Consider the following 27714-nt stretch of genomic DNA (forward strand, 5'->3'; position numbering starts at 1 on the left):
AAAGCTATATATAATTTATGGGAGAATGACATGCTTTGGTCAACCACACATCCATTGCTTTAGGGTGAAGGGATGTCTATATGACATACATGCATGAAATATAAAAGTATTCAAAATCTAAAAATTGAGAAAAGTGGGAGCAGAAACACCTGCTCTGTTGACCAAAAAGGACCTCAAGATTTCTTTAATATGACGAAAGATTACTTAATCTCTCAAACATTATACAAGCCTTCCATGTATTATATATACTATATATTAAAGAGTTAATTTATTAGTAATATTTGAAAATTTCAAAGTAAATTAATTGCTTGTTGACTAGCAAAAAAGTATATGGATCAATTTAATTGTTTTGGACAGTGCTTATCCAATATACCTTAAGCTTGTAGTTTATAAGTTTAAGAATCAAATATTAATTCATGTAAGTAGTTGAGTTGTCCTTAAATTAGTAACAGTAACAGTATTTAACTATGCGCTCATGCATTACAGAAGCAAAGAAATATTATGACCTACAAATTGATAAGATTAGCGAATATTAGGTGAATCTGATTGGTCCAAAGTCCAAGGAATGACAAAAAATATAAAGGAAAAAGAATAATTTAGGAGAGCTGCTCCTCTGATTTGTCAAAGATGAACAAATCATCCTTATATTCCGAAACTATTTTTTACGGAGTTGTTTGGTTGAGAAACAAGTTATTTCATGATAAATTATTCTGGAATTAATTATTCCGGATTAGTTATTCCATCCTCCTATGGGGATAAAAAAATACTACAATCCCGGAATTAGTTATACCACGATTTTATCCCAACCAAACGTTGCATAAACTCATCTCAAATTTAATCTCGGGATTAATTATCTCTTATCCCTTGGTTGAAGACAACTTTCTCATGTGAAAGTGTCGAATGTGATACGTCTAACGTTTACCAGGAGTTCTCTAAAATTACAGTGTGTAAATTAAAGGAAATTGGTGCAGCTTGCTAATGTGTCTGTTTTGGATACAAAATGTCACCAGTTCAATTGTGTCATTCCTACTTATTATTGCTCCTTTGAGCAATAACAATATCCTTGTACGGGTTCACAGTGACTCAAAATGTTTATTTTTGAGTTTATTTCTTGCATAGATTTTTATTACGACCATGTCCATATTAAACCTGTATGCTGAACAGTTCTTTTGTCAACTTTTTAAATTTTCATACTCCACTTCAGAGGAGAGCAGTAGGACCCACTCAAATTAGAGGAGCAGCTCTCCTAATCCTTTTTCTCCTGTATTTTTACCTCTCATTCTTGAGACGGTTAACATCTTCATTGTACCTTGAGCCGAAGGTCTATCAGAAACAGACTCTCTATCTCTATGAGGTAGGGGTAAGGTCTGCGTACACATTACCCTCCCCAAACGCCATTTATGAGATCAAACTGGGTTTGTTGTTGTTGTTGTTGTTTCTTGAGACGGTTTACAAGAATGTCATACAAGAAGCCTGCAGATGGTTCAGAGTTCAGACTGGCAAACAGTTTACTAGTACAAATTTAGGTAACCTTCAAAATTCTTTTACTAGTACAGATAGGATGTATATTGAAGTTGGCAGCTATACTTAATTCATTTATTTCCAGCTCTAGATATATAAAGTATAGATGAAAGTCCTTTGAAATATATATCTGTAGTCTGTACTAAGTTCGAACCATTGTCACAGATAAGTAGTATATAGAGGTCTAATCTGTACACACTAACTAATCTATGTAAGTAAACCAAGAAAATGTAAACACAATATTTGCACAGATTTTTCCAACCAAACTAAGCACTTTCATCCTCTCATTTGGAATACTCAACCAGTCCAAAACTAAGCACAGATTTTCCAGCCTAGTTTTAACATGGTAGCAACCTCCATACTCCAGCGCTCTACATAACAACAGTTTAGGCCGGAAACATGAAAGAACTTAGGACTTGTATCAAGATTCCATTATCAAGTAGTCCATCAGCTATCCAAACAGAGTACCTGAATATGCTCACAGTTGTATTCGTAAAATCTTTTGAGCCTCGTTAAAGTATTGAGGAACCTTGGTTCGATGTAACAATTTGCAAGAATCAAGTGAAAGGCTTTGTAACAATATCAAAACAGAATGGAGCCTAATGAACCATGAATCGCTCTTTGCTAAAAGCTGTTCAAACAACGGCAAACTGCAGATGATTAAAATGAACAGAAAATATATGACAGGGTCAGAAGATATCAATTGACAGAAGAATTGGCAGTGTTTCAAATCATCAAACAACTGATCTTCTAAAAAACTGGGAAACTAGTGTTTGCAAAGATTGATTTTGTTTTCCTTCATATCTGAACTGATAGTTATCCATCATAATTATGTTATCAACACAACTAAAGCACCGAATTACCAAAAGCCTCAAATTTGTCAATCACGTAAGAGTTTTGAGAGCTTGTTTCAATGTCAATGTTGTTTTGTTTGAGCTTTCCTCGAATCATCATTTGTTTTGTAGACTGTAGACATTATTGCTGATAATGCCATTAATCCCGTAACATAATATATACATAAAAAAAGAAGAAGAAAGAAAGTCTCTACCCAAAAGCTAAGGCCTTGATATCCACAGAGTTAAAAGGTTGTGAAAGCCATCGCAGTTGCCCTTAAAGCTTCAGACTTCAGAGCATGGTGAAAGCTCCAAAAAATCTTTGGTTCAATAATCAGACACCACGCTATAAGGTTTATGATGACTTTGGCCGGGAAATATCACTTCCTGGCATTATCTGCTTCGTATTTGGCCAGGAAGTATGGGTTCCTGGCTTTGTCTGCATTGTATTTGGTTTTGTAAACCAGGTAGTATACAGAAATTGTTTCTGGGGCCCAACATGATTGCATATAAGCTTAAGCTTCTGTCTTTCCCTCATCCATCTTAATACTATCTTCATGTGCCTTTTGCTTGTCAACCCTCTCAACCCAACATCCTGGAGTTTTGCAGGGTAAAAACAGTTAAGAAAGAGCAGCCTAGAGTTCTCAAAGTTAAGAACAGTAGGTTCATGAGAATCAGAAAAATGGTAACAATTTCACATAATTTTATACTCTGTGCTAAGAAGTACAGCGGCGGGAAAACAAAGACTTAACCATCAACATTCCACCACAACTAGAAAGGCAATAGAACAGCTGTTAATTGTTAGTAAAGCAACTAATTGTCCTTGATATGGTAAATTAGACGCTAGGAATATTCCGTAAACTTAGCGCTCATCTACCAAAAAGCCTAGTGTCAAGCCTTCAAAAAGAAACATTCGCAGGATATTAACTGAACTATTATACAGAACGTAATTTGTCTCTTTAATTTCATTCTAACCGGAGGAAATCTAGCATATACACAGTTGGTGTACGTGCACCAACTGTGTCTATATAGAAAAGTATAAAATCTTATTAGAGTGATGTATAAATATAAAGTGGAGCATCCGCTGCTTCTCTCTATGATTCAAATAATTGAAGGAGAAATGTAACATACGTGTGTTATCTTTTAGGTTAGAGCAGTTAATATGGCGTTTGGGTGAGTTAATGGAGTTTTTGCAAAAACTGTACTTTCACGAACTCCCAAAAGCTCGCCCAAACGCCACCTGAACATCCAGACAGATCCATAAGAAGTAAGGCAATCCTCATGAATTTTTTCTTCTGCAATTTGAGTTTGAAGGGCTACTCTAAGCCCTGAAGAAACTTAAAAAAGAAAAGGACAACTTTTCTTTTTAGTTCATTCAACTATGTCCCAACGTTCATTTCTTTTTCACCACCACTTCCTGAAACTAACATTATCTAACATTACCACTTAGGCAGTCAATCAATCAATTAACTACATGAAAATCCAAACCTAATTGGGCTCTGCTATATGAATCAAATTGACTCTGCTCTATTCGTCCCATCTCATTCAAAGCTCAGTAATGATTCACAAGAACAGATGTAAAACTTCAGAAAATGAATCAAAATTGTAAAAGACAATCAAGTTTCCATACAATAGTTAATTCAAATTAGAGAATTTGCAAAAGCTCATATTATGAATTACCTTGACACGTTCCCAGGTGTCAGCAATGGTGAGAGGGCCATGTTCTTTCAAAATGTCGAAAATAACCCTGGTGATAGTTTGTGTTTGCTCAGGTGGGGTTTTAAGCTCAATGGGTTTCATTTTGGGCTTTGGTTTCCTCCCTATGTACCTTATCGCTGTCGCAAACATGGTTCCTTCCCTATTGGCTATGGCGTATTTTGCTGTTTCAGAGCGGAATTTGACTGTTATAAGCCCTAAGCTGCTGCTGTGCAAAGCAAGATGTACTTTACGAATTGAATTAGGTACTCGAAATTTAATGACAATTTTAGCCTCTTTCCTGTTATCTAATTCCCCGATTTAACCTTGACAGTCCCGACGAAAATTCTAAAAAAGAAACTTCATATCCAGCTCTTTGTTTCCAACTAGATATGGAGATTAATTTTATGACTCAATATAAATTTTCATAAGCATGACAATACTAACACATCAAATCCGTAAATTTTGGCATGCTTACCAAAATTGATGTACGCATTTTGATTATAGCTTGTTTAGCGTAAAAATCAACTTATTTTGAAAAGTGTTTATTTTTTTAAAAAGTTTTTTTTTTCAAAAGAAAGCAGTTTATAATTGATTAATTAATTTGAAAGATATTACTATTTTTTAATCCTTGATTAGCAGTTATTCAATTCAGTACGACTGCTTAAGAAGCAGTTTAATTTTCTGTATGGTATTGGTTCCATGAGAAAGGAAGGTTTTGGGACAGCTTCGTCTACCTTTACTGTTATACTGCTTTATTAAAGGCTTTTGGCAAGGTACTCGAGTTGACTTCATAGGTAGGCAAATTCATGGGCATGCAGAAAATATAGATCGGTGGTAACTTCTATCTACACCTTTTTTGTACACAATGATTATTGACATGTACATCTTATATGCTTGCAGCTGGACGTAATATAATTAATCTAATAACATTAAAGATAATTGATGGGGTATATAAATAATTTATTTCCAAAACCGCATTATATTAGGCATAGGCAACATAACACACAGCATTAATTATAGATACAAACGCAATTGCCATATATCCAAGACAGGAATCAGGGCAACTTGCTTGCTTCTTAAGGAAGCAGGGCATGTCCTAGCTAAGCTTGTTGTATATACAGAAAAGTGGGAACACCATGCTTTATGACTAGCTATATATGTATCACTCGACTTGAACAACACACTCGTAATGAACGAACACTCACACTCAACGCATAGAAAAGAAGGACTTCATAGACGACTCGAATCGTTCATCTCCAAGATGATGATATGATTGAGACTTCAATGCATCCCAGGGATCTTCTCCTTGATTTTCTCCATCATTCCCTTCTTCTCTCCTCCTTCAGTTTGATCAGCAGCAGCAGTAGTAGTTTGTGCAGTCTGTTGATGATCACCTATCTCCTTCTTATCATCAGTAGCGCCTCCAGTTAATGTCTCCTTTATCTTCTCCTTTATTCCCTTATTCTTCTTCCTCCTCCCTCCTTCCCCATCATCCTCCGACGACTGCATCGTCACAATATTATTCAAGTCAATTAATGGGGTAAAAGAAATGATATAATTACATTCTTGTTTTACTTAATAGGACTTTGTTTCCTTTTTAATTAGTTTATTCCAAAAAGAATTACACGTTTTTATTTTTAATTATTCTTTGACTTTAATCATAGAAATGGCATTGCATATTTAAAACAAAAGTTCTAAAGATAATTAATACTCCCTTTGATATGTGTCTGAGTTTTTATTTCTTTCACAACTTTTGTGTTATATAAAATGAAACGAACGGAATATATAGAGACCTTTCGATTATTACAGAGAACTTACAGAGCTAGAACTAGAGCTACCGGAACGACGAAGCTGTTGCTGCCCTTTATGGTGATGTTCATGCTCTTTGTTCATGGCATCAGTACCTGTAGCAGCAGGGGCGAACCCCATAGCAGTTCCTTGAGCACCAGTGCCCCCCATTTCATGAACACGGTTGCCATGTTCATCAACTAGCTGCATTTGGTTTTGGCTTGTACCGTGTTGTGCCATTTCTTTACCTTATCAAGATGCTAAGATTAAGAAAAACCACAGTACTATATCTTCGTTAATTAATAGACTTGAATAAGCTTGATCTTTTGTGATGGTGGAATTCGTTAACAAGAGTGTAGCCACTTATATAGGAAAAGCGAATACTCCAGAAGTAATGCAAGTGTCGACTGAAAAATGGAGCTGAGAATTTTAGGGTAAGAAGAGTGAGCAAGGAAGCGTAGAGTATTAGACAAGTGTGTGAATGGTCGGCAGGAGATTAAGATATATGGAAAACGACTTATATATAACTGACAAAAATTCTGAAAGAAGGCGACCGCGCTACACCGACCTCACTATAAATGATTTTAGAATGGTGTAGTACTCATAATTTTGGACTCTCATATGAATTAGAGAAGCAGATTTAATTAGCCTTAATCGTGGCATGATTTTAGCTATATTATAGCCAAGAGTACAGTACAATATGAGATAATACTATAGAAATATAAAATATTATCCATGAAACATGGTAAGAGAGGGAATAAGGTATGAGTCATCTTACTAATAATGGAAATTAAGGATAAGCTTTCGGCTGTTTTTGACAAGATTCATCGAACGGCTTTGACTTTTTATGTGCTTCCAAGTACAAGAGACTTTAAGCTAAAACTACCGCAACATGTGGATAAATCACAGGCCCCGACTATTACCAAACAAAAAATTGAAAGATAAAAAAAATAATATTTTACCTGAAGATTTTTTCTGCGATATATAATTTCTCCCTTTTCTCCTTTATATATATATCCTTTTAATTGAGTGTTTCCAATTTGCTATAACAGAGTGTTACTGGATGTTAATAAAAAGTGAAACTATCTAGACTTGCTTTTATCGCATCAAATCTTGGTAAAGAATAAGTTTTTCACGCTGGATGGACACGGGAGGACTACCATTTACATTTTGACCCTAACAAAAGAAATCTTAGCATTTTTAGACACCGTCCGGATTTTCTCCTTCTTTTCTTTTCCTTCTCCTACTTCCTCCTCCATCTTCTTCTCCTTTCCCCTTTTCCTTCATCTTCTTCCAACAAATTATGAGCACATAACTAAACATTAAAAAAAAAATTATAGGTTCTCCAAAAAAATATGTGGTCGTAATTATATTCCATTTAGGTTATATTATCTAGCCTCAATGATCTGAATTGGTTTGGTTGGAGAACTTAAAAAAAACATCATTGTTGAATTTTATTGGAATACAAAAATAAATATTGTAGAAGACAAAGTGAGTATTGATTTTGAGGTTTAGGATGAATCTAACTATTGAAGATTGTCTGGATTTGTATTAGAAAATTGTATATCAAAATTAAAGTCATTTGGAGTTAATTTAGATCAATTGAATATTTACCCAGCATGTTATAGTAATGATTAGAATTTTGATAAGAAATTTTAACGATATATTAGGATTTTGAGCCACAAATGCTGAAAAATTCTGGCGATCCATTAGGTATTTATGGAAAAATCATGATAATCACCATATTTGTACACATCATATTATGAAATATCGTGATCACCATGATTTGGCCAATAATATTCATGACAATCACCATAACTTGTTAAACTTCTGACAACCGCCAGGAGCTTGCTTCTAAATTCTAGCGCGGGGGTTAATTTTCCCAACAAAAAAAAGCACGGGACTAAAATTTAAATGGTGGTACTAAATGATCCTATTTGTGCAAATCACCCGGTAAAGATCAAGTGGCTTGCAGAATCAACTCCGATCCCTTTTTCATATTTCTAATTCTAATAGAAGAATTACTATATTTGTTGGCCCGTGTAGGCCTCTAGCCCAATAGATTCTAGAAGAAAGAAAACAAGCATTGACACTGTATTTGATGACTCTTACAGGCATAACCTGTACAATTTTTACTCCCTTCGTTCTAATTTATGTGAACCTGTTTGATTAGGCACGGAGTTTAAGAAAAAAATAAAGACTTTTGGAATTTGTGGTCCTAAACAAGTCCAAATGGGGCCTAGAGTATTTATGTGGTTATAAAAGCTTCTCATTAAGGATAAAGTTGTAACTTTAAGCTAAATTGTTACCAAATTTAAAAATGGCTCATTCTTTTTAGAACGAACCAAAAAAGAAATAGGTTAACACAAACCGAAACAGAGGGAGTATTTTGTTTAATAAAGTCCATTCGATTTTAGAAGCTGGGTGGTTCCCAAAGATAAAAAAAAAAAAAAAAAAAAGAGGCAAGGAAGAGGAGTTAACATAAATTCGACCAATCAATAATCTGGGAGTGGATAAAGCTATATATGGCTTGTGGATAGTCTTTGATGAGCTAACTTTTCAAGTATAATGCAACTAAATTCACCCTTCCATAAAGCAAATTAATTGTTTTGGCCTTTGGCCTCTTGTAAAAGGCAGAATAAAATCCATTGATTTGTTCTTTTTTTTTTTTGGTAACAAAGGGAAATATTCATATATATTAAGTCATGGACAATGGATGTCTCATTACAGTTGCTTTGAGTAGATAGTACACATAGGTTTCCAAAACTAGCAAACTTAGTAGACATAGATATGAGGATTCTTCTAGTGGACAACACGCCTTTTTTGTCTGATTGTAAGGTTGAAAATACAGACGTCGACGGATAGTTTAAAATATATATATTATCACTTGATTGCTTCTTATACCCTTCATTTGCCAAAGCATGCGCTGCTTTGTTTCTCTCCCTGAAACTATGCCGGATGACTGGATTCCCCAACCTCTTCAAGTGAGACCTGTAAGAGTTAATTAAATTGTTAAAAATAGGGATTGTTTCATTTAATAGTTCAATTACCTCGATAGAGTCTGTCTCAATTTCCACCGGAGTTAGTTGGTGGTCTATTACTAGATGTAACCCATGCTATAAGGCACTCAACTCGACATGAGTGTGGTTGAGTGCACAAACCTTTTTAGAGAATCCTATGACCCATTCCCCATTTGCATTTCTTATAACCCCTCCAATACCACCAGTCTTGTCTTTAGCATAGAAGGAGCCATCCGTGTTAAGCTTAAAGGATCCTGGAGGTGGAGGGAACCACCTGACATGGATGTCTTTTGTAGGGATGGAAGATGTGGAAGTCCCTGTACAGAACATGTACTCCATAGCCCGCATGCACATAGTTTTAATATCAACCAACATGTTAGTTTCATTAAAGACATTATGGTTCCTGTTTGTCCAAATGTGCCACAGGGCAAAAGGAAAGAAAAAGTCCCAGGATAGAGGATAGTTAAGGATGGAAATATGCATGTCCTTAATTAAGTGAAGCCAGTGAGTATAGTGGTAGAGGAGGGCAATGATATTTAATCCAAGGTCCAACCAGAATTTTCGTGCAGTAAGGCACTCAAGAAAAACATGGTGGATGGATTCTGAGGGATGCTTGCAAATGGTACTATTAGAGGTTACATTGACACCTATATGATGTAGATAGCTATTTGTTGGCAGCTTATTATGGGGGCAAAGCCATAGAAAGAATTGGATCTTTGGCAATCTATTTAGAGTCCATATCCAGTTAAAACCATACTTATGGTCAGGCGATGGATGAATTAGGTTATTAACTGACTTTGTGGAAAAAATGCCATTTGTATTTAACGACCAGTAGGGGGGTATCAACCTTATCCCGTCTCAAGTAAATTGTCTTAGTTTGATTGAGAAACTCTTGTGGGATTTCCATAGAAATTCTTGAGCAATCCTACTGGAGGTCATCCCAAATGTTGTGTAAATTAAGTCTTTGGTCCTTTTGGGTTAAGGGACCTTGAATAATTGAATGGAGAGGTGGTGAATGAGGAATCCATCTAGAGTTCCATAAATCGATGTTAGTTCCTGACCCTGGATCCCATGCTACAGCTTTAGAGCATATAGTACCACCCTTTACAATATTTTTCCAAACAAAGGAATAGGAAGAGGAAGTGCTTTTTGGACAGTGTTTTTTAATTAGGGTTTGTGTCCAAAGGGAGATAGGTTGAGAGAAGAGTCTTCAAGCCAGACTTGTTAGTAAAGTCATGTTTTTATCATGGGCTTTTTGAATGCCTAAACCACCTTGGTCCTTTGATAGGGTGACATTGTCGCAGTTGATATAGTGAATCTTCTTCTTTTGAGGAGTAGTGCCCCATAGGAAGTTCCTCTGGATTTTATCAATATTGTGACAAGTTTTTTTAGGAAGAAGGAAGTATTGCATGACATATGTTGGGATGGTGTTGAGAGTGGATTTGATGAGAGTGAGTCGCCCTGCTGGAGTTAGGAAATTAAGTTTCCAGTTAGCGAGCTTGCTTTTCATATTATCAATAATGTATTGGAAATTATGGGGTTTAGGTTTATTATTCAGGATGGAAAACCAAGATATTTACCAAAAGTATAGGTAGATTTTATTTTTAAAAGACTTTGAATTAATTCACGAGGAGTTTCTTGGCATCCCTTTGAAAAAATAACCCTAGATTTGGTAGGGTTAATTTTTTGCCCTGATAAGGTGCAAAAAAGACTTAGGCTTTTGTGGATTGATTGAATTAATTTTTTGTTAGCTTTAGCCATAAGGGTAAGATCATCTGCAAAGAACAGATGTGAGAGTTGAGGTCCATTTTTGTTAAGGGTGATGGGATCCCAGAGCTAAAGGTCAACTTGATGGTTAATACAGGTGGATAGAAGCTTCATGCATAGAATAAAAATGTACGGAGATATGGGATTGCCTTGACGTATAACCCGGGAGGGAGAAAAATAGTTGGTTTTGATACCATTGACCAGGATAGCAATGTTGCTTGTAGTAATGCAGTTTAAAATGAGCTTGGAGATTTTTGGGGGGAATTTAAAAAACTGAAGAGTGCGGTAGACAAAAGACCATTCAATACGGTTAAAAGCTTTTTCAAGGTCTATTTTAATAATACACTTGCCCTCAGTCCCTCTTGTTTTATTAATATGGTTCATGACTTCCTGGACGAGGATAGCGTTATCACAATCCCTACATCCTTTGAGGAAGCTAGTTTGGCATGGTCCAATAAGGTCAGACAAGTAAAACTTGATGCTGTTTGCAATAATTTTGTAATTATTTTATAGACGGTATTGCAAAGGCCAATTGGTCGAAAATTCTTGAGGTCGTTTGCATTGTGGAATTTAGGGATAAGACAAAGATATGTATTGTTTATAGAGGTAGGCAATTCTGGGTATTAAAGACATGTCTACAAAGATTTATTATGGAATTCCCGACTATATTCCAGTATTTCTGAAAAAAGAAAGGGTGCAGACTATTGGGTCCCGGAGCTTTAAATGGTTTAAAAGAGAATAGAGCTTGGGTGACCTCATTGTCTATTAAGGGTTTATCCAAATGGGAGAGGTCGATATTATAGAAACTCGAAGGAGTTATTTTCATATTACTCCAGTCAGTACTTGAGTGACTAGTAGTGTAGAGGTTTTTTAAATAATTACTAGTATGATTAACAAGGCTGTCATGGTCAGTACTCCAATTAACATGGTCATCCTTAAAAAAATAGACTTCATTCCTTCTCCTACGATTGACAACGGACAAGTGGTAGAACCTAGTGTTAGCATCACCATTGTTCAACCAATTAATTCTAGACTTAATTTTTCAGAAATCCTCTTCCAATCGAAGAATGTTATTGTATTCAGCGGTAAGGGTTTTTTCAAGGGATTGGAGAAAAGTACTAGTGGTGTAAGCTTGTGAATGTTGAATACCATTTAATCTAGCCAAAATTTTGTTTTTCCTATAGAAGATGTTACCAAGTGTTTCTCTATTCCAGGAGGTAATGTTATGTGTAAAGAATTCAGTTGCCTCAACAAATTCCCTATGTTGCCAACTCTTTTTAACTATATTCTCAAATTCAGGGTGGGAGCACAGTAAGTTTCTAAACGGAAAGGCTTTGTAATGGTATTAGGAGATTGTCTAAAGACATTATTAGTATTAATAAGAAGGGGATTATGGTCAGAATAGGTTTTTGGTAGATGAGTGATTGACACATTAGGATAGTTGACAAGCCATTCTTCATTGGCAAAACAACGGTTTAATCTTTCAAGAATTAAACCGTTATTATTCCTACAATGGTTAGACCAAGTATAACGACTTCCTTTAAAACCTAAATTGATTAACTTACAAAAATTAACGCAAGACCAAAATCTAGTGGAACGTGACCTATTGATCCTTCTGCCTCCAAACTTTTCTACTTGTCTAAGGATATCATTAAAATCCCCCGCGACCATCCAAGGGCCATTATAGCTAGTCGATATATTTTCCAGATTTTCCTAAAGTTTTCTACGATTTACAGCTTTTGTAATAGCATATATGGTACTAAATAGCCAAGGGGGTGATTTGGGTATACCTGAATCATGGCATGAAGTTTTTGAGTAGACTGTCTAAGCCAAGTAACAGTCACCATGCTGGTGACCCAAAGGAGAACAATTCCTCCTGCTCTTCCTTGAGCAGGGACCTCCATAATGTCATCAAAGTGGAAATCGTCTCTAAGGGTTGCATGATCTTCCATCTTTGTTTCCAACAGGGCGACCATGCATGGGGTGTGGATATAGATGAGGTCCCTAAAATTCCTCCTGAAAGTCTCATTGTTTTCCCCCCTTGTGTTCCAAACAATAAAGCTCGTAGGTTTATTCATGAGGATCGTTTGATTGTGGGGATTCATTGAGACTTGGTTCTCTTGCATTGAGAATTGGATTCCCCTCAAAGTTGGGGTTAGCAATACCGCATATTTTGCGGCAACTCTGTTCACTGGTGGTCGTATATCGAACGAGCACTTCATGAGTGCCACTGGGCAATTGTAGATGAATTTTTTGTCCCCTCTCTCCGGGAATAGCATAAAGGTTGCTTCTTTGAGGTTTGATATTTCAGTGAACGAGCTTGTGGGCAGTGGAAGGTCCATGATCGTTCCTCCGTCTCTATTTTTTCTTGTTCTTGGGGTGGTGGGATATCCATTTGGTTTTGATTGAGGGGTAGTCCTGGGCTTGCTGGGGTTGCCAAGGAAAGATTAGTGGATTGCCAATAATCATCTCTAGTGGGGAGAAGAATGGGAGATTCTGTGGAATGTTCATGTTGAGAGGGGAATTGAAGTGTGGGGGGAGGTTCCAATGGTGGTGCATGTTGTGATAAAGTGCAGGTGCTAGGGCTGAGGCTAGGGGATCTAGCACGTTGGCCATCCACATGTGGTTTAAGTAGTTTTCTAGGGACAACCTCATGCCTTCCGATATCATATGGGCCAGAAAGGTTGGATTCTAGCACTATCAGTACCTCCACGTCCTCTATATTCATGGTGAAGAAGACTGCTTGACCCTGCAGTCCTTGTTCGATCCATGACCGTGGATGTTGTGCAGGGTTGGGAGGATGTGCTACATACACTAGTTGGTGATGAGCTATGTGAGGGGGCATGGGAGGAAGGTTGTCCATTGGATTCGTTGAAGGCTTGAAGTGGTAGAGAGTTGGATTTCTTGTTAATATAGGAAGGATGGGAATTGTCATGTTGGGATATTGGAGAGGGCATTAATGGAGCCTCATGAATAGGGTGAGGATAGGAGAGTGATGATTGAAAATTTCTGTCGTGAGATTTATTAGAGAATGGATTGGTTGATTCTTGTGTGGAGTAGTGTTTATTAGGGGCTAGTGTATCAATCTGCATGGCCATTTGTCCATCCGTCATAGCCGCGTATATTGGTGAGGATTTCTGAGGATTTTGATTAGGTTATTTTTTTGCAACTTGGGGCCTACCTAATAGGTTATTAGAAGGTTCTGAGGGACTTAAAAGAAATTCGTTTTCATTAGGTGTAATAGGTTTACGCACGTTTGTGACACGTGTCCCATTTGATTGAGAAGTCTGCCTTGTTTGTATCGAAGAAGATGGAGAGTGCAGAAAGGTTGCGTTAAACAATTGATTTGGCTCTTCATCTTCTTCATCAGGAGAGTGGAGTGTATTAAATTTGTTGGCAAGAGTGATCTTCTCTTTAAAGGAGCTTTCTTGCATTATGCTCATGTTGTCAACGATACCTTTTTTGATGCAGTTATTAGGAGGGGTTTTATTCAAGGTGTCTTGGTAGTTTATGTCTATTTTCCCAGGTTGCTGTGTAATTGATTGGGATGAGTTGGTATGAGAATCATTATTTTTAACCTTGAATGAAAGCTTTTGAGAGGAGAGGTACTTATCTGAGTCTGCTGCATAAATCTTAACGTTTATACCTAGGACTTGGATATTCTTGGTGGGTAGCAGTCATGGCTTGTTCCATTTTTGCCTTTACCCTATTGTTGTGCCTCTTTTTCCTTCCAAAGAGTATCGTCTGCCACTTTTCCTCTTGTACATGATTTATGATATGCTGGTTGTTGGTCCCATCCTTTGTCAATTTGTTTTGATCATGGCCTTTGATTTCCTGATACGGGCATATTGATCTTCTATGGCCCAAACTTCCATATAGTTTGCATAAAAAACCCTCCCATTCATATATTATTTGCAGCAAATGTGAGCCAATAAGGATTTGTGTAGTGACTGGTTCCTCTAATGGAACTTGGATGCACAACCTAGCATACCATCCTCTAAGAGTGGCACCCGTACAACCATCAATTTTTAGCAGTGATCCGATAGAATTCCCAATTTTCCTCAGTAAGGATTCATCATAGAACTCCGTGGGGAGTTGTGGCAATCGTACCCAAACCGCAGAGACAGTTTGCTGGGCATCTGGAGCCACAAAATTTGGTTCCCAACGCTTAATCGACAGGAAGTGTCCATTAACGAACCATGGCCTATTTGTAGTACATTCCGCATGTTTTTTTCTTGTGTGAAGTTAACAATGTAATAATCATAGCCCAGATCTATTAGAGGGAATTGTTCCGTAGGTTTCCACAACTCTTGTATTTTTGCTTTTAAGTAATGGTGAACTATTCTTTTTCCAAAGAGTTTAATAATCAAGTAGAATTTCCATGGATAGTGAAGTCTTTCTTTTTCTTGGTCTGTGAGTGTAATTGCTTTGATTCCACCAACGTATGAAGATGACTTCTCCTGTGGTTGGGTAGTAGTTGCAGTACTTGAATCTTGCATTTGTCCATCGTCAATGGGATCCATTTCCAAATCAATTTGTTCTTCATTTGCAAGCAACTTTTCCTTGAAGTTGAGTGGGGGACTGTTTTGCAGTGTGTGTGTGAATATTTTTGGTGAGATGTCTGGTGGTTCTGGGTGAATTTGCGTTGTTGTTTCTAGGCACTGAGTATTCGTGTTTGTATAGAGCATTTTTTTCAATTTAGCCAAATCCATTGATTTATTCGACTTGTGCAAAAAGGCTTAATCAGGTATTTGGAATAAAATTATGTAAAACAACAAGTTTACATTAGCTACACAATAGTAGTACTAATTGTTTATATTCAATTGTGGAACATAGAGATGGACGGAATGTTGCATGACTTTAGATGGTAAATTTCATAAATGATAGTGTAAATATGATTTTTTCCCCACTTAAGTCATAACTATATTTTCTCACGTAAAAATTATAACTTCCACTAAGTCACATAAAAATTATAGTGACTGGAAAATATAACTTGCTGTAGTATTTCTTATCCATACTCCAATTATTTTTATTTTCAGTCTAATAAATAATAACCAGATTAAAATAGGAATAACTCAACCAAATACTCATATAATTAAAAAATAATAATAAAATTGAATCATTCCCTCAAAATATAGTATACTTTTATTTTTATTTTCATTTTTATTCTTCAGATTTTCATTATATCCAAGAGCTCTCAGATTATTCATACCTTTTATTTCTTTTTTTTTTTTTAATCAGAATCACATGCGAAATACTCCAAAGAAAGAAATTACTTGGAAAAGCCATACATACATACATATACACACACACCACATATTGTCTATCTGACAGAATTAAAGTATAGTTTGGTCCATGTACTATGAGAAAATATTTAAATATATCATTTGTTATACTTTGAGTCTAAATATACCACTGCTATAATATTATTGGTTCAAATATACCCTTCTCCTGTTAAGTTTGTCCAAGGTTGACATCCAATCCTATGTGGCATTGATATTTGATGAGCTGGATGTCACATGGCATGCCACCTCAGTGCCCCTAATCCATATATAAAAGACTAAAATTTAAAATACAATATTTTTTACGGCAAAGGGCTAAATATACCCCTCTACTTTCAAATATTGTTTACTTGTACCCTTCGTTATACTATTGGGTTATCCATACCCCTACCGTCATACTTTGGAACAAAAATACCCCTATTGTCATACTTTGAAACAAAAATACCCCTATTTTGGATAGAGTGCCACGTGGCAACACCAGATTATAACGACCAATTTCTCTTTTTTACTTGATCCGTTTTTAAAAAAACCCCACAAACCGACCTCTATTTTCATTTTTTCCAGTTTTTTTTATTTAAAATTTCAGTTTTTAAAAAACGAAAATATTTTGTTAAAAACAAATTTTTTTTCCTGTTTTTACAAATTTGTTTTTCCAATTTTTCCAAAACAAAATTCTTTTAAAAAACTGAAAAAATAAAAAATAAAAATTCAAAAACGAAAACATTTTGTTGAAAATAATGTTTTCAATTTTTAAAAAATGAAATATTTTGTTAAAAAATGAAGATATTTTTTTTCTATTTTTACAAAAAACAAAATCAGTTTATACAAAAAAATTTTGAAAAATGTTTGTTTTTCATTTTTTTCATTTTTTTAAAGATTTTATTTTTGTAAAAACTGAAAAACAAATTTGTATAAACTAGATTTTTTTTTTGTAAAAACAGAAAAAAACATTTTCGTTTGTAACAAAATATTTTGTTTTTTAAAAACTGAAAACATTATTTCAATAAAATATTTTCGTTTTTGAGTAATATTTTTTTTTTCATTTTTTCAGTTTTTTAAAAGAATTTTGTTTTGTAAAAACTGGAAAAACAAATTTGTAAAAATAGAAAAAAAAAAAATTTACAAAATATTTTTGTTTTTTAAAAACTGAATTTTTTTAAAAAAAACTGGAAAAAAATGAAAATAGGGGTTGTGTTGTGGGTTTTTTTAAAAACGGATCGAATAAAAAAATGTGTCGTTTTGATATGGTGTTGCCACGTGGCACTCCATCCAAAATAGGAGTATTTTTCTTTCAAAGTATGACAATAGGGGTAATTTTGTTCCAAAGTATGACGGTAGGGGTATGGATAGCCCAATAGTATAACGGAGGGTATAGTTAAACAATATTTGAAAGTAGAGGGGTATATTTAGCCCTTTGCCGTATTTTTTATGGTGGCAATAGTGATGGAGAGGAAGAAAATTTAAGTGGTGGAAAAAAATACAAGGGAGAGCTAAAATGGATTAGAAATGCTGAGGTGGCAAGCCATGTGACATTCATCTCATCAAATGTCAGTGTGAGGTAGGATTGGATGTCCACTTTGAACAAACTTAACAGAAAATGGGTATATTTAAACCAATAGTATAACGATAGAGGTATGTATATAGACTCAAAATATAACAAAGGGTACATTTAAACCTTTTTTGATAGGACGAAGAATATTTGGCTCTTTGGAGTTTTTTCCATGAGATTCTGAAAAAAAAAATGTATGGATAATGAGAGAGCTCCCGAAACAATAATGCAATTAATTTGAATGAAAATTTTTAAAAGGAAAACAAAAAAAAAAATACAAGTTTCGTGTATTTTTGGGGGAATGATTCACTTTTAGTATTATTGTAATTTATGTATATACGTATTGGTTTGGTTTAGTTTGGGTCGGACCGAGTCGAATCATACCTATTTTAATTGAATTATTATTTATTAAACTGAAAATAAATTTAAAAAAAAACGTAGAATAACAAAAAACTATCGGAAAGTTGTTTTTTCGGTCATTATGATTTTTGTGTGAGTTAGTAAAAATTTTATGATTTTTATATAAAAAAGCATCAATATATGACTTTGGTAAAATCATAGTTATATGACCATTTATGAAATTTACACTCTAACTTTAGCAGGTTAGCAATTTACCCACTTTTCAGTTTCCTTAACCGAACAGAGTACCTATATACTTATCAAAGTTTTTCTCTCTCTTTCTCTCTCTCTATATATATATTTATTTATTTTTTTAATTTTTTTTTCGTATCTACTTTTGCCTCCCGGCCCTTCATGGGTGAGAAGTAATCTCCTTTAATTAATATTAAGTTGAATACTTGATTGACTAGTAGTATCATAAAGAGTTGAATCTGGACTGGTTAATTAATCGATCTCAAGTAATAAATTATAAACTAAACTATGTCAAATGGATCGGAAAGGGACAATAAGAATTCTGCATACCACTGTGGTTAAAAATATGACATAATAATAATAATAATAATAATAATAATAATAATAATAATAATAATAATAATAATAATAATAATAATAATAATAATAATAATAATAATAATAATACTCGTTCTAAGTGATATCATCTACTCCAATAAATTTCTTAAGCATACACTCTCCCTTATAAGGAAAACGAGTGCCACAACATTAAAAATTGCTCCTTCTTTTAGTTGCTAATTTCTTGTCACTATTATATACTAGTAAGCTGGAAGCACAAAGCAGTGGAGGTTCATAATAACATGAATGACAATTTTGCCAATAATTCAAGCCTGATATTTCAATTTATGCACGCCCTACACTTCGAGACCTTTATTAGCTGAATTAAATAAACTTTCACCGCCAAATTTCCACTAACTAAATATTTAACAATTGTACATAACGATTACATTTTCTATTTGTCAAAGGCCACTGTAGTGAAGGATTGTGTAAACTAAACCAAGTAGGGAAATAAAAGCTGTGAATTATTTAGCAAAATAAATTAATAAATTCAGAATAATCTTGAACACCCAATAAAAAGTCTAATGAAGATAAAATAGACCGACATCCCAAAAGAGTCATTAACTTACTCGATAAGAGAATTGCAGTGATTTAATTTACTCACATAATAATGGAACTTGTATTATCTTAATAGTAATAACTAGAGGTGGACCCAGGATTTGAGCACGACGGGGGCACCGTTAAAAAGGGGGTCTATGATCAAAAGGGTGTTCAAACTTCAAAAATTATAAAAAAAACTTACTAAACAAATCAAAATTAAGAGTGTGCTAATAGTTAAAAAAACTGAAGAAAAACCTCAAATTCTTAATTAGTTGTCATTGCTGAGTCAGAGTTGACGAATATCCGCTACTTTATCAAAGTGATTGTTGAAGAAAGTTGTGGAAGAAAGATTTGCATTTTCTACTTCTGGAGCACGATAAATTGGATTTGAGGTTTTTAATTTTAAGGGAGTGATTTGAAAAAGATTAAACTTAAGTAAGTTGACTATTATATATTAAAACTAAACTACTTCTGAAGCGCGATAAATTGCAATTTAAAGCTTTTAATTTTAAGGGTGGGATTTGAAAAACAATAAAATTAAGTTGACTATTATATATTAAAACTAAACTATAATTGAATTCAAACAAAGATAAAAGTAAAAAGTAAAGCAGGAGAAAGTGGTGAAAATGGGTTTAGAACCCACGACTACTTAAGCGTCCCCACAAAACCACCCTTTCCCGTCGCCTCTTTTTGTTTAGGGGCACACGAAAAATATTTAAGGGGTCTCAGTTGTATGCAGAGATATATATATGATATAATATAGAGGTCTTGCCGAGGCTAACGAGGTCCCATGACCCCTCAACCATCAATGTAGGTTCGCCCCCGGTAATAACAAAAGACAACCAATTATCAACTCTCATTTTCTTTTTTTCTTGAAATCCATTTATCATTCTAAATGTTTTTATAACGACCAAATGATCTGTTCATCATTAGAAGCCATGGTAAGCTGATTAACATGGAGCAAATTCAAGGAATCATCTCCACCATTAATATCAATATTATTCATGTTTTCTCCATAATAGTTCCATAAATCCTCAGTTTCTTTAGTTGTCGTTGCAGCATTTGCTGAAGTCTTGTAGTCAATGATCTCCTTTAGAGACTGCAGCCTATGGCTTAGCTCAGCCATTTGAGCTTTGAGAACAGAATTCTCTGCTTTCACATTCAAGTAAAGCTGATCCACCATGTTTATGTTAGTCACAATTTGGTTGTTTTCCTCCTTGAGTTGACTCATTTCAGCCATTAGGTCATCCAAATACTTCTGTTTCCTCATTCTTGATCTTCTAGCTGATTCCCTGTTGGATATCAACCTTTTGCGTTTCCTTTGATTTATTACTTGTTGGAGATGATCATCATTTTTGGAACCATAGTTCCTCAATTGGATTACTGACCTTGAAGATGTTCCACTAGAAGAAGCCATAACTCCTTACCAATGGTCTTGCAATTACAATATCATAGTACCCAAATTAGAGTTTAATTTGTATAAAAAGAATTTTTACCCCATTATTATATCTTTTTAAAAGACAACTATAAGTAATTGTTCGTGAAATTAGTTACCTGGAAAATAAGGTAGGCAACCCTGCTACAAAAGGCAAATAACAACTGAAATGTAGTCAAGGGGCTGGGATCTTGAATGAAGTTTAATGAGTAAGAAGAAGGAAACTGAGGTTTTCTGTTTCATGAAAACACGTAGAACCAGTAGAGGAAGACGACTGAGAAGGATTGAACTAAGTGAGTACGACGATGAAGAGTTGAGTTAATGGTAAAACCAGACAGAAGAACTTCACTGATTACTGGAGACATAATCCCGAACATCAAGAATCAAAGCACCACATCTATGCATCAGCAGAGAGACTAAGGCTAATTAGAGATTTCATTCATAACAAATTTTATAAGAAGAGAGTTTCGGCAGGAATATAAAGATATGAAAGAAGTGGAGAAAAGGAAAATAAGAAGGAGAGCAGAGTTGGATGATAGCACTGGACATCCATTTATAGAGATATTAATGCTCAATATGAATGGAATAAAGCAAATATTAAATTCCAAAAAAATTAAAGCAGATTACGTAGAGCTTTAGAAAAGATTATGGTATGACATGAAAGCTTCAAAGAGGGATAATGCGCTTATGCTAAATAGTTTTACAATTTGGAAGGTTCTGTTATACGGTGAATATTTCTGATGTACATATTTTCCGGAGCCTCTTGTGAAAAATGGAATGAATCCATACCTCTTTGCAATACACTTCATTTTTTTGAAAGAATAAGAAGCAACAGATAGAAATGTTAAACCACTACAACTGACAATGGCACCACTCATTCAATCTTTGGTACATTTCTAGCCTGTTTGGCCAAGCTTTTCAAGGGGAAAAAAATGCTTTTTTTCCCAAAAGCACTTTTGTTTCCTAATTTGAGGTGTTTGGCCAAACTTATTTGGGAAAAAAAAGTGCTTTTGGGAAGAAGCAGAAGCAATTTCAGAAAAGCAGAAAAAAGTAGCTTCTTTCCAAAAGCAGAAGCAGTTTTGACTTTTCTTCTTACCTAAAATACCCTTAACAAAATATAGTATATACCAAAATAACCCTTAAACCTAATACTTAGGATATTAATTTATAAATATTTCTTCTTATTTTTAGGAAAACTTTCTAATATATAGTAACTTTAAGGGTGAATGCTTTTATATTTGTTGAAGGAATTTTAATATATTTAACTTATCTTAAAAGAATTAAGTACTTTTAAATTTTATTTTCATATTTTACTTAAATAAAATGATTTTTTTTTTAATTATTGCATGTAATAACAAAATTTTGATATTATTTATTTACTTATAATATTAATTATTAAGTAAATCTATTCATGTCCTTATTCGTAATTTGACACTTAAAAGCACTTTCTAAAAAGCTTGGCCAAACACAAATTATTTCTCAAAAGTGTTTTTCAAACTGATTAGCCAAACACAAACTGCTTCTCTCCAAAAGTACTTTTTTCAAAAGCACTTTTGAAAAAAACACTTCTCAAAATAAGCTGATTTCTCCAGCTTGGCCAAACAGGTTCATCTCAAGAAAAGCAAAGACTTTGTAGTAGATACTCCGAGGCATCCCAAGGATTAAAAAAAATAAAAAATAAAACAAAATAAACCAGCAACAAAAAAAGCTGATGAATAGTCATTTGATTCAAAACTGGTGACCACTAATCACTCATCAGTCTGAATCAGAATCTGGATTGATTGACGATCTCACTGTCCTATTTCTTTCACCATATGAATCATCATCTTCTTCTTCCTTGTTCTCTTTGATGATTCCTGCACCAAAGATGGTTTAGTGACTGCATTAAGCTATGGATAGGAATCATCAATTAAAAAGCATTACCTTTCTTTAACAGAAGACCCTCCAGAGTCCGCGTGCTGAAATCATCTTTTCCTCCCAAGTCTTGAAAACCAACCAGCCTATCTGAAGCTACTCCATTCCTGAAAAGCAAAATTCTTTTAGGTGTAGAACAAAAGGAAATGACAACTGTAACCCTTCCCTTTATCCACTGTTTTGATGAGGCCACAAGTTCGTAACTTCAAACTATGTTTGTGAAGATCACGATAGCTCCCTCATCTAATTTACAATAAAATAGGGCACCTCCCTTGCCTAATCAAATCCAAGACCTGAAACAATTAAGACAGTTAAGCCCGCTACTCAAATGTTAACTGCTAGCCAGCCTGCCCTAAACAGTTAATTCCACATGACAGACTGATATTTTACTTCCCTCCGTGCATTCGGCCTGTTTTGACAGATCATTTGATCTACATTTTGAGACCAATAAGATAGGAGAATTCAGGTGCATTCCTCTTGCTTGAAGGAAAGTGCTATTTTTAAGTTCTTAATTTTGCCTTGAAAACAACTGTAGAACCACCCAAACATGGATAAATATATGAGAAAGAACAGAGCAGTGCAAATCAGAGTACCACCCTAAAGGCTAAATAGGCCAGGAGGCACTAACCTGAAGAAGATGACACATGGTAGAGTTTTAATTCCCAGCTTTGTAACGAAAAAAGGAGCATTCTGCATTAAGTTATATGAGACACAATGAGAAATAGCACGAAAATGAGATCCAATGAACAGTCCTCAAAAGGTTATAGAGCCAGTCTTTCTTTCCTTCCTTCACTGATAATTGAAATTTCTTTTTTCGGTTTTACTTGTGTTATCTTCCACGCGTAGGTGGGTGCAGATATTTCACAAAATTTCAGGACTCTTCCTACTGTACATAATCTGAGGAAGAATACAAAAACTCAAGATATATAAACCTCAGCATCCAACTTTAGGAACTTTGTATCAATGTGTCTTGGTGCAAGAGACTTCAAATGCTTATCCATGATCCTGAAAGAGCAATGAATACCATTATGTTTGTGTATGCCTGCATGTGGATATATACAAAGCTAGATTCCTACTCGTTTTCCCTTTCACAAGTATGTATAGCTAGATTATTCTACTCTGAGCATCGATGCATTGAAGTAGGAAGAGAAGCAAGAGAATAGTCACAATCTGGCTAATAAATTTTGGATGACCAGTTAACCTTGTTTAAGCTGTGGGCTGTCACAAACAGAACCTTCAAGATGCAAATTCAGGCAACACTTTTATGGATGTCAAGCTTGTTGCATCAGATTACAGACTAAAGTTCTTGCACTACTGACTTTAAAAAAAACTCGAACTACAAATCTATAGTATGAGATATACCAGAATTATTCTAACTTCGGGAATTACTCCCCACCTTCCTCTCTATCTCAAACACAAGAGGCAGCATACAATAACAGAAACAGGTATCCAGGTTCCAGAAAGAACCCTCCTCTTATGTCTTTTTCTTTTATGTGGGGAGGGCAGTAAATTGTGAAACATGAAGTAAGTCCTTACTTGCAGCGATAGAACTCCCGATGGTAGAAGTGACAAATCACTTTCTCACTACCAGTAACTTCACCCAAAAAATCTCCTTCACTAATCTCTCTATATTCTCCATGCCCTTGCCTTTTTAAAGCTTGTCGCTTCTCTGCTTCTTTCTGTAGAAGAGAGTCCAGACAAAACAATTGTTTAACGATCAGGCACTCCAGATATAACTAACTGTGTTGACCTGCAGGCAAGACAAAACAACAGACCTTGAGAGCCGCAATCCTATCTGCGTGCAATTTTTCCAGCTCAGGGTCCTGTTAAAAGCACAGTGAGCAAATAAACAAGACATACAAATTATATTATGTGCCTAGAAGGAGAAACAGTGATGGATAGCAAACTTACATCCATCAGTTCATCAAGATCTATGTCTTGATTAACAGAAGATGATGCTTGTGCCTTCTCTTGAGCCAGCACTTCCTAAAGGGTGAAGTTGGATTCAAATGATAAGTAGTTAATACCTGCTAACTAAAACTGCTGGATGTTTTGAGGTATATTACAATGATCTAACTAAAAATCTCAAATATTAAGTTCATCCAAAGGAACAGCAAGTAATATCAAAGATCAAACTCCCTTGAAATGTTGAAAACCCCCGTAACTGACTGGTCTTTTCTTAAGCTACTGGAGTATAACTAAATTTTCATCCAACATTACTCATCATATCTATACATGATTCACAAACCATCTTAGCTTCTTAACAAAATAGTGGTCTTAAATGGTTAGTAATTGGAGTGTAGATATTGAAATAAACAGATAAACATAGTAAATAATTCTCAGTATTTCCCATAGAGGTACATCTTTATCCTGAGACCGGAGGAGGCAGCATTAATCTAGCCACACAATAGAGACACAGCTTACAGCTCTGAGTTGCTTGGCTACTGATGTAAATACTGTTTTTGCGCTTTCTTAGTGTCATTTTAATATAATTAATCCATTAGATAAGCTTGAGGGACCAGAAAAGTATACTTCGCATTAACATGCCACAATTACCAAGAGTTTCATACCAATCCTTACTAGTTGTAGGAAAAAGTATGTAAACTCTACTGATTTTGAAAAGACAGTAGGTGAACCCTCTATAATTTTCTTTCTTGATAAATGCACCCTCTTTGATTAATTTGTTGAAAAGCAATTATCCAAGTCTCAAGGAGAAATGGTGCATGCAGATTGTGGCTTCGTGGTCATTAAAACTATTTAAAGCTCCATTACAAACATTTGGATAGAATTCTAGTATAGAATTTTAAGAATTCATTTTATCTATATACATAGAGTTACACCTGTCTTATATGAATACATAAAAATCCAAATTTTACAACAAGAAAAACCACACCTCAATCCCAAACCAGTAGAGATTTGCTATATGAACCTTAATAACACTTCCGCTCAATTTGGACACAGATATCCAAACTTTACTTTATTTCTGCATATAAAAACGCAAACTTTACTCTAATCAAGTTCATTTAATTGACCAAATTAATAAAATAAGAGAGATTAAAATCAGAAGAAAAAAAAGTATAAATACCTTCTGGTAATCACGAGCAGCAGCAGCCATTACATTTCCAAATGCTAAATTAGAGAGAGTTGATTTCACTGAATCCGGATCCATCTCCTCTCCTTTTTTTCACTTTTAGTAAGATAAATTTACTGTAACCTAAATCCAAAGAATACAATCAAAGAAGATTAAAATGCGAATTTAAAACAGAGAATCTGTGGATCGAACCATCGGAAATAGCTCAATTATACCCTCCGTTTGCTTTTGGTGCTAAAAATATCCTTGCCGTAACTTTTTGGGACCATAAATGCCTCAGAACTAACAGATGGCACAAGAAAACATACCCTGAGCAACATGGAAAAACAGAGTGGCTAGAAGACCCACACATAAATATCATCCAAGAAGCTTCAGAATAATCATCCCAAATACAACACAGAACCTTAAAAAAATTCACAGAATCGTGACTGATCCCTATGCTCGAAAATGACACCTTAAACAAAAAAACAGTAGTATTTTTCATCCAAATAACAGTACATTACTATTACGTAAAATAAAAATTTGAAATTACCCCAAAATCGTAAACCCTAGTCACAAATAACCCATGACCTAAACCAGCTAATAATCGTTGAAAAGCTTAACTAAGATGAAGGCTTACCTAATAGCTTCAGATAATGGTAAATAATCTTCAATTTATCTTGTTATTCCTCTGAAATCGCCTCTCTAAGACACCTTTACAAGGGTAAGTGAGAAAGGAGGCGTAAAATCATTTTACCCCTTTAATTAGAAGATCGGGTCGCGGGTTACCATTTAGGTTAATGGGTAAATTATATGGGTTAGTGAGTTGTCAAGTATTTTATTACACGTAGGATATACATGTGGCCATCTGTTAGTTTTGAGGCAATTATGGTCCCAAAAAGTAACGACAAGGATATTTTAAGCACCAAAAACAAACAGAGGATATAACTGAGTTATTTTTAATAGTTCGAGGATATTTTTGGATATTTTTCGTTTAAATTTTAACACATCTTTTTAATTGATAAAGAGAAAAAAGGACAAAATATGGTGCCTTATCTTTGGGGTTAGGTTCCAATGGTCCTTAAATATATTGCAGGCTAGGGATGTTCATAAAAACCCGAAAAACCAAACCAAACCAAGCCGACCAAAAAAACTGATATTTTTTGGTTTGGTTTGGTTTTGGTTTTGAAATTTAAAAACCGATCAAATTTGGTTTGGTTTTGGTTTTAATAAAAAAAAACGAACCAAACCGAATATAGGAGTAGCTATTTTAAATTTAGAATTACACCTATATATATGTATACTTTTATACAAAGTTTCAAAAATTTTATAGTAAATATTAATCGTTTGCATTTTTAGTAAAGTTCTTTACCTTTACATTCTAGTTTGATTGGTAGTTTTCTTTTGTTAAGTGTAAGAATCTATTTCATGTTAAAAATAATATATTTTTAATTGAGTCCTTAAATTATTCATCACTATTTGATTCAATTATCATCAATATATCTTGGTAAATAATAGATTTCTCAAAGGGCAATTGATTTGATAGTGTTACGTTAAAAATGTGGTCGCCGAAATATGTGTTTGGTAGTGTATGTCTTATATTTAAGAAAAAAACCGATAAATAACCGAAAAAACCAAAAAATTGACATAAACCGAATCGAGAAAAAACCGACTTAATTGACTTGGTTTGGTTCTAATATTTGGAAAACCGACTTACTTGGTTTGGTTTTTTTTAGAGAAAAACCGATCCAAACCGAACCATGAACACTCCTATTGCTGGCCAATTTTGGTCCATATATTTGTTAAAAACGAGCATTTTTTGGTAGGGGTGTGTGTGAGCACGTGATTTTTGCTTCACGGAAACTACTCCAAAAGAAATCAAAAAAATAAAAATAAAACAAATGTCCTTTAGGTACAATTTTAAGAATTTGCGTGGCATCTTTGGATAATTGTTTGTATTTTTGTCTGTGAATGTTTATCTTGTTTTAATTAATTAAAAATACAAAAATATATGATGCATGCACATTTAGGATTTAATTGTGCACTTAGGAATTAACTGAACCATGTTTTGTTTTTAAAAGAAAGAAAATCACAAAATATGTATTTGTTGCATTTTTGTCGTTTTATTGTCCAATTGTGTGATTTTGTTTTTTAATTAATATTTAATCTTGTGTGTCAATTATTATTTAGGTTTAATTAATATTTTTAATTTAATTTTGGTTTTACAACTTATTTTAGAATTTTTGGTAATTAGGAATTAAAAAGGAAAATAATAGAAAAGAAAAACAAGTGAAATAAGAAACACATTCGGAACTGGGCCATTTTTTT

At 34.4% G+C, this 27714-nt stretch overlaps 3 protein-coding genes and 1 long non-coding RNA gene across 14 annotated transcripts; all 4 read right to left on the bottom strand.

Moving 5' to 3' along the window:
- Nucleotides 1–1575: 1575 nt before the first annotated feature.
- Nucleotides 1576–4450, bottom strand: LOC107819912 (uncharacterized). 2 transcript variants are annotated; one of them, XR_012707597.1, is made up of 3 exons: nt 4035–4263; nt 2570–2949; nt 1576–2171 (listed from the first exon to the last, which is right to left on the bottom strand). It is a non-coding gene; the product is annotated as an uncharacterized LOC107819912 (long non-coding RNA). The 2 variants fall into 2 exon arrangements; XR_012707596.1 differs by lacking the exon at nt 1576–2171 and having other exon boundaries at nt 2381–2949; nt 4035–4450.
- A 561-nt stretch (nt 4451–5011) lies between these two features.
- On the bottom strand, nt 5012–6207 carry LOC107819915 (uncharacterized). The gene is made up of 2 exons (XM_016646097.2): nt 5871–6207; nt 5012–5555 (listed from the first exon to the last, which is right to left on the bottom strand). The coding sequence occupies exons 1-2, from the start codon at nt 6078–6080 to the stop codon at nt 5334–5336; spliced, it is 432 nt and encodes a 143-aa protein (XP_016501583.1). The 5' UTR covers nt 6081–6207; the 3' UTR covers nt 5012–5333.
- A 13317-nt stretch (nt 6208–19524) lies between these two features.
- Nucleotides 19525–21740, bottom strand: LOC107819918 (bZIP transcription factor 44-like). The gene has a single exon (XM_016646108.2). The coding sequence runs from the start codon at nt 20382–20384 to the stop codon at nt 19869–19871; it is 516 nt and encodes a 171-aa protein (XP_016501594.1). The 5' UTR covers nt 20385–21740; the 3' UTR covers nt 19525–19868.
- A 137-nt stretch (nt 21741–21877) lies between these two features.
- On the bottom strand, nt 21878–26182 carry LOC107819916 (thioredoxin domain-containing protein PLP3B). 10 transcript variants are annotated; one of them, XR_012707598.1, is made up of 11 exons: nt 26027–26182; nt 25623–25716; nt 25402–25530; nt 24228–24302; nt 24092–24139; nt 23853–23995; nt 23249–23321; nt 22945–23006; nt 22521–22845; nt 22326–22423; nt 21878–22258 (listed from the first exon to the last, which is right to left on the bottom strand). XR_012707598.1 is itself a non-coding variant. In XM_016646098.2 (10 exons), exons 3-10 carry the CDS (start codon nt 25483–25485, stop codon nt 22158–22160), a joined length of 684 nt encoding a protein of 227 aa, XP_016501584.1. In that variant the 5' UTR covers nt 25486–25530; nt 25623–25716; nt 26027–26181; the 3' UTR covers nt 21878–22157. The 10 variants fall into 10 exon arrangements, 8 of the variants coding, with proteins under 8 accessions (XP_016501584.1, XP_016501585.1, XP_016501589.1 ...); XR_001655812.2 differs by having other exon boundaries at nt 22326–22845; XM_016646098.2 differs by lacking the exon at nt 22521–22845 and having other exon boundaries at nt 26027–26181.
- Between the last annotated feature and the right edge of the window lie 1532 nt (nt 26183–27714).

Source organism: Nicotiana tabacum, chromosome 3 (genome assembly GCF_000715075.1).
Source record: "Nicotiana tabacum cultivar K326 chromosome 3, ASM71507v2, whole genome shotgun sequence".
Classification (NCBI taxonomy): domain Eukaryota; kingdom Viridiplantae; phylum Streptophyta; class Magnoliopsida; order Solanales; family Solanaceae; genus Nicotiana; species Nicotiana tabacum.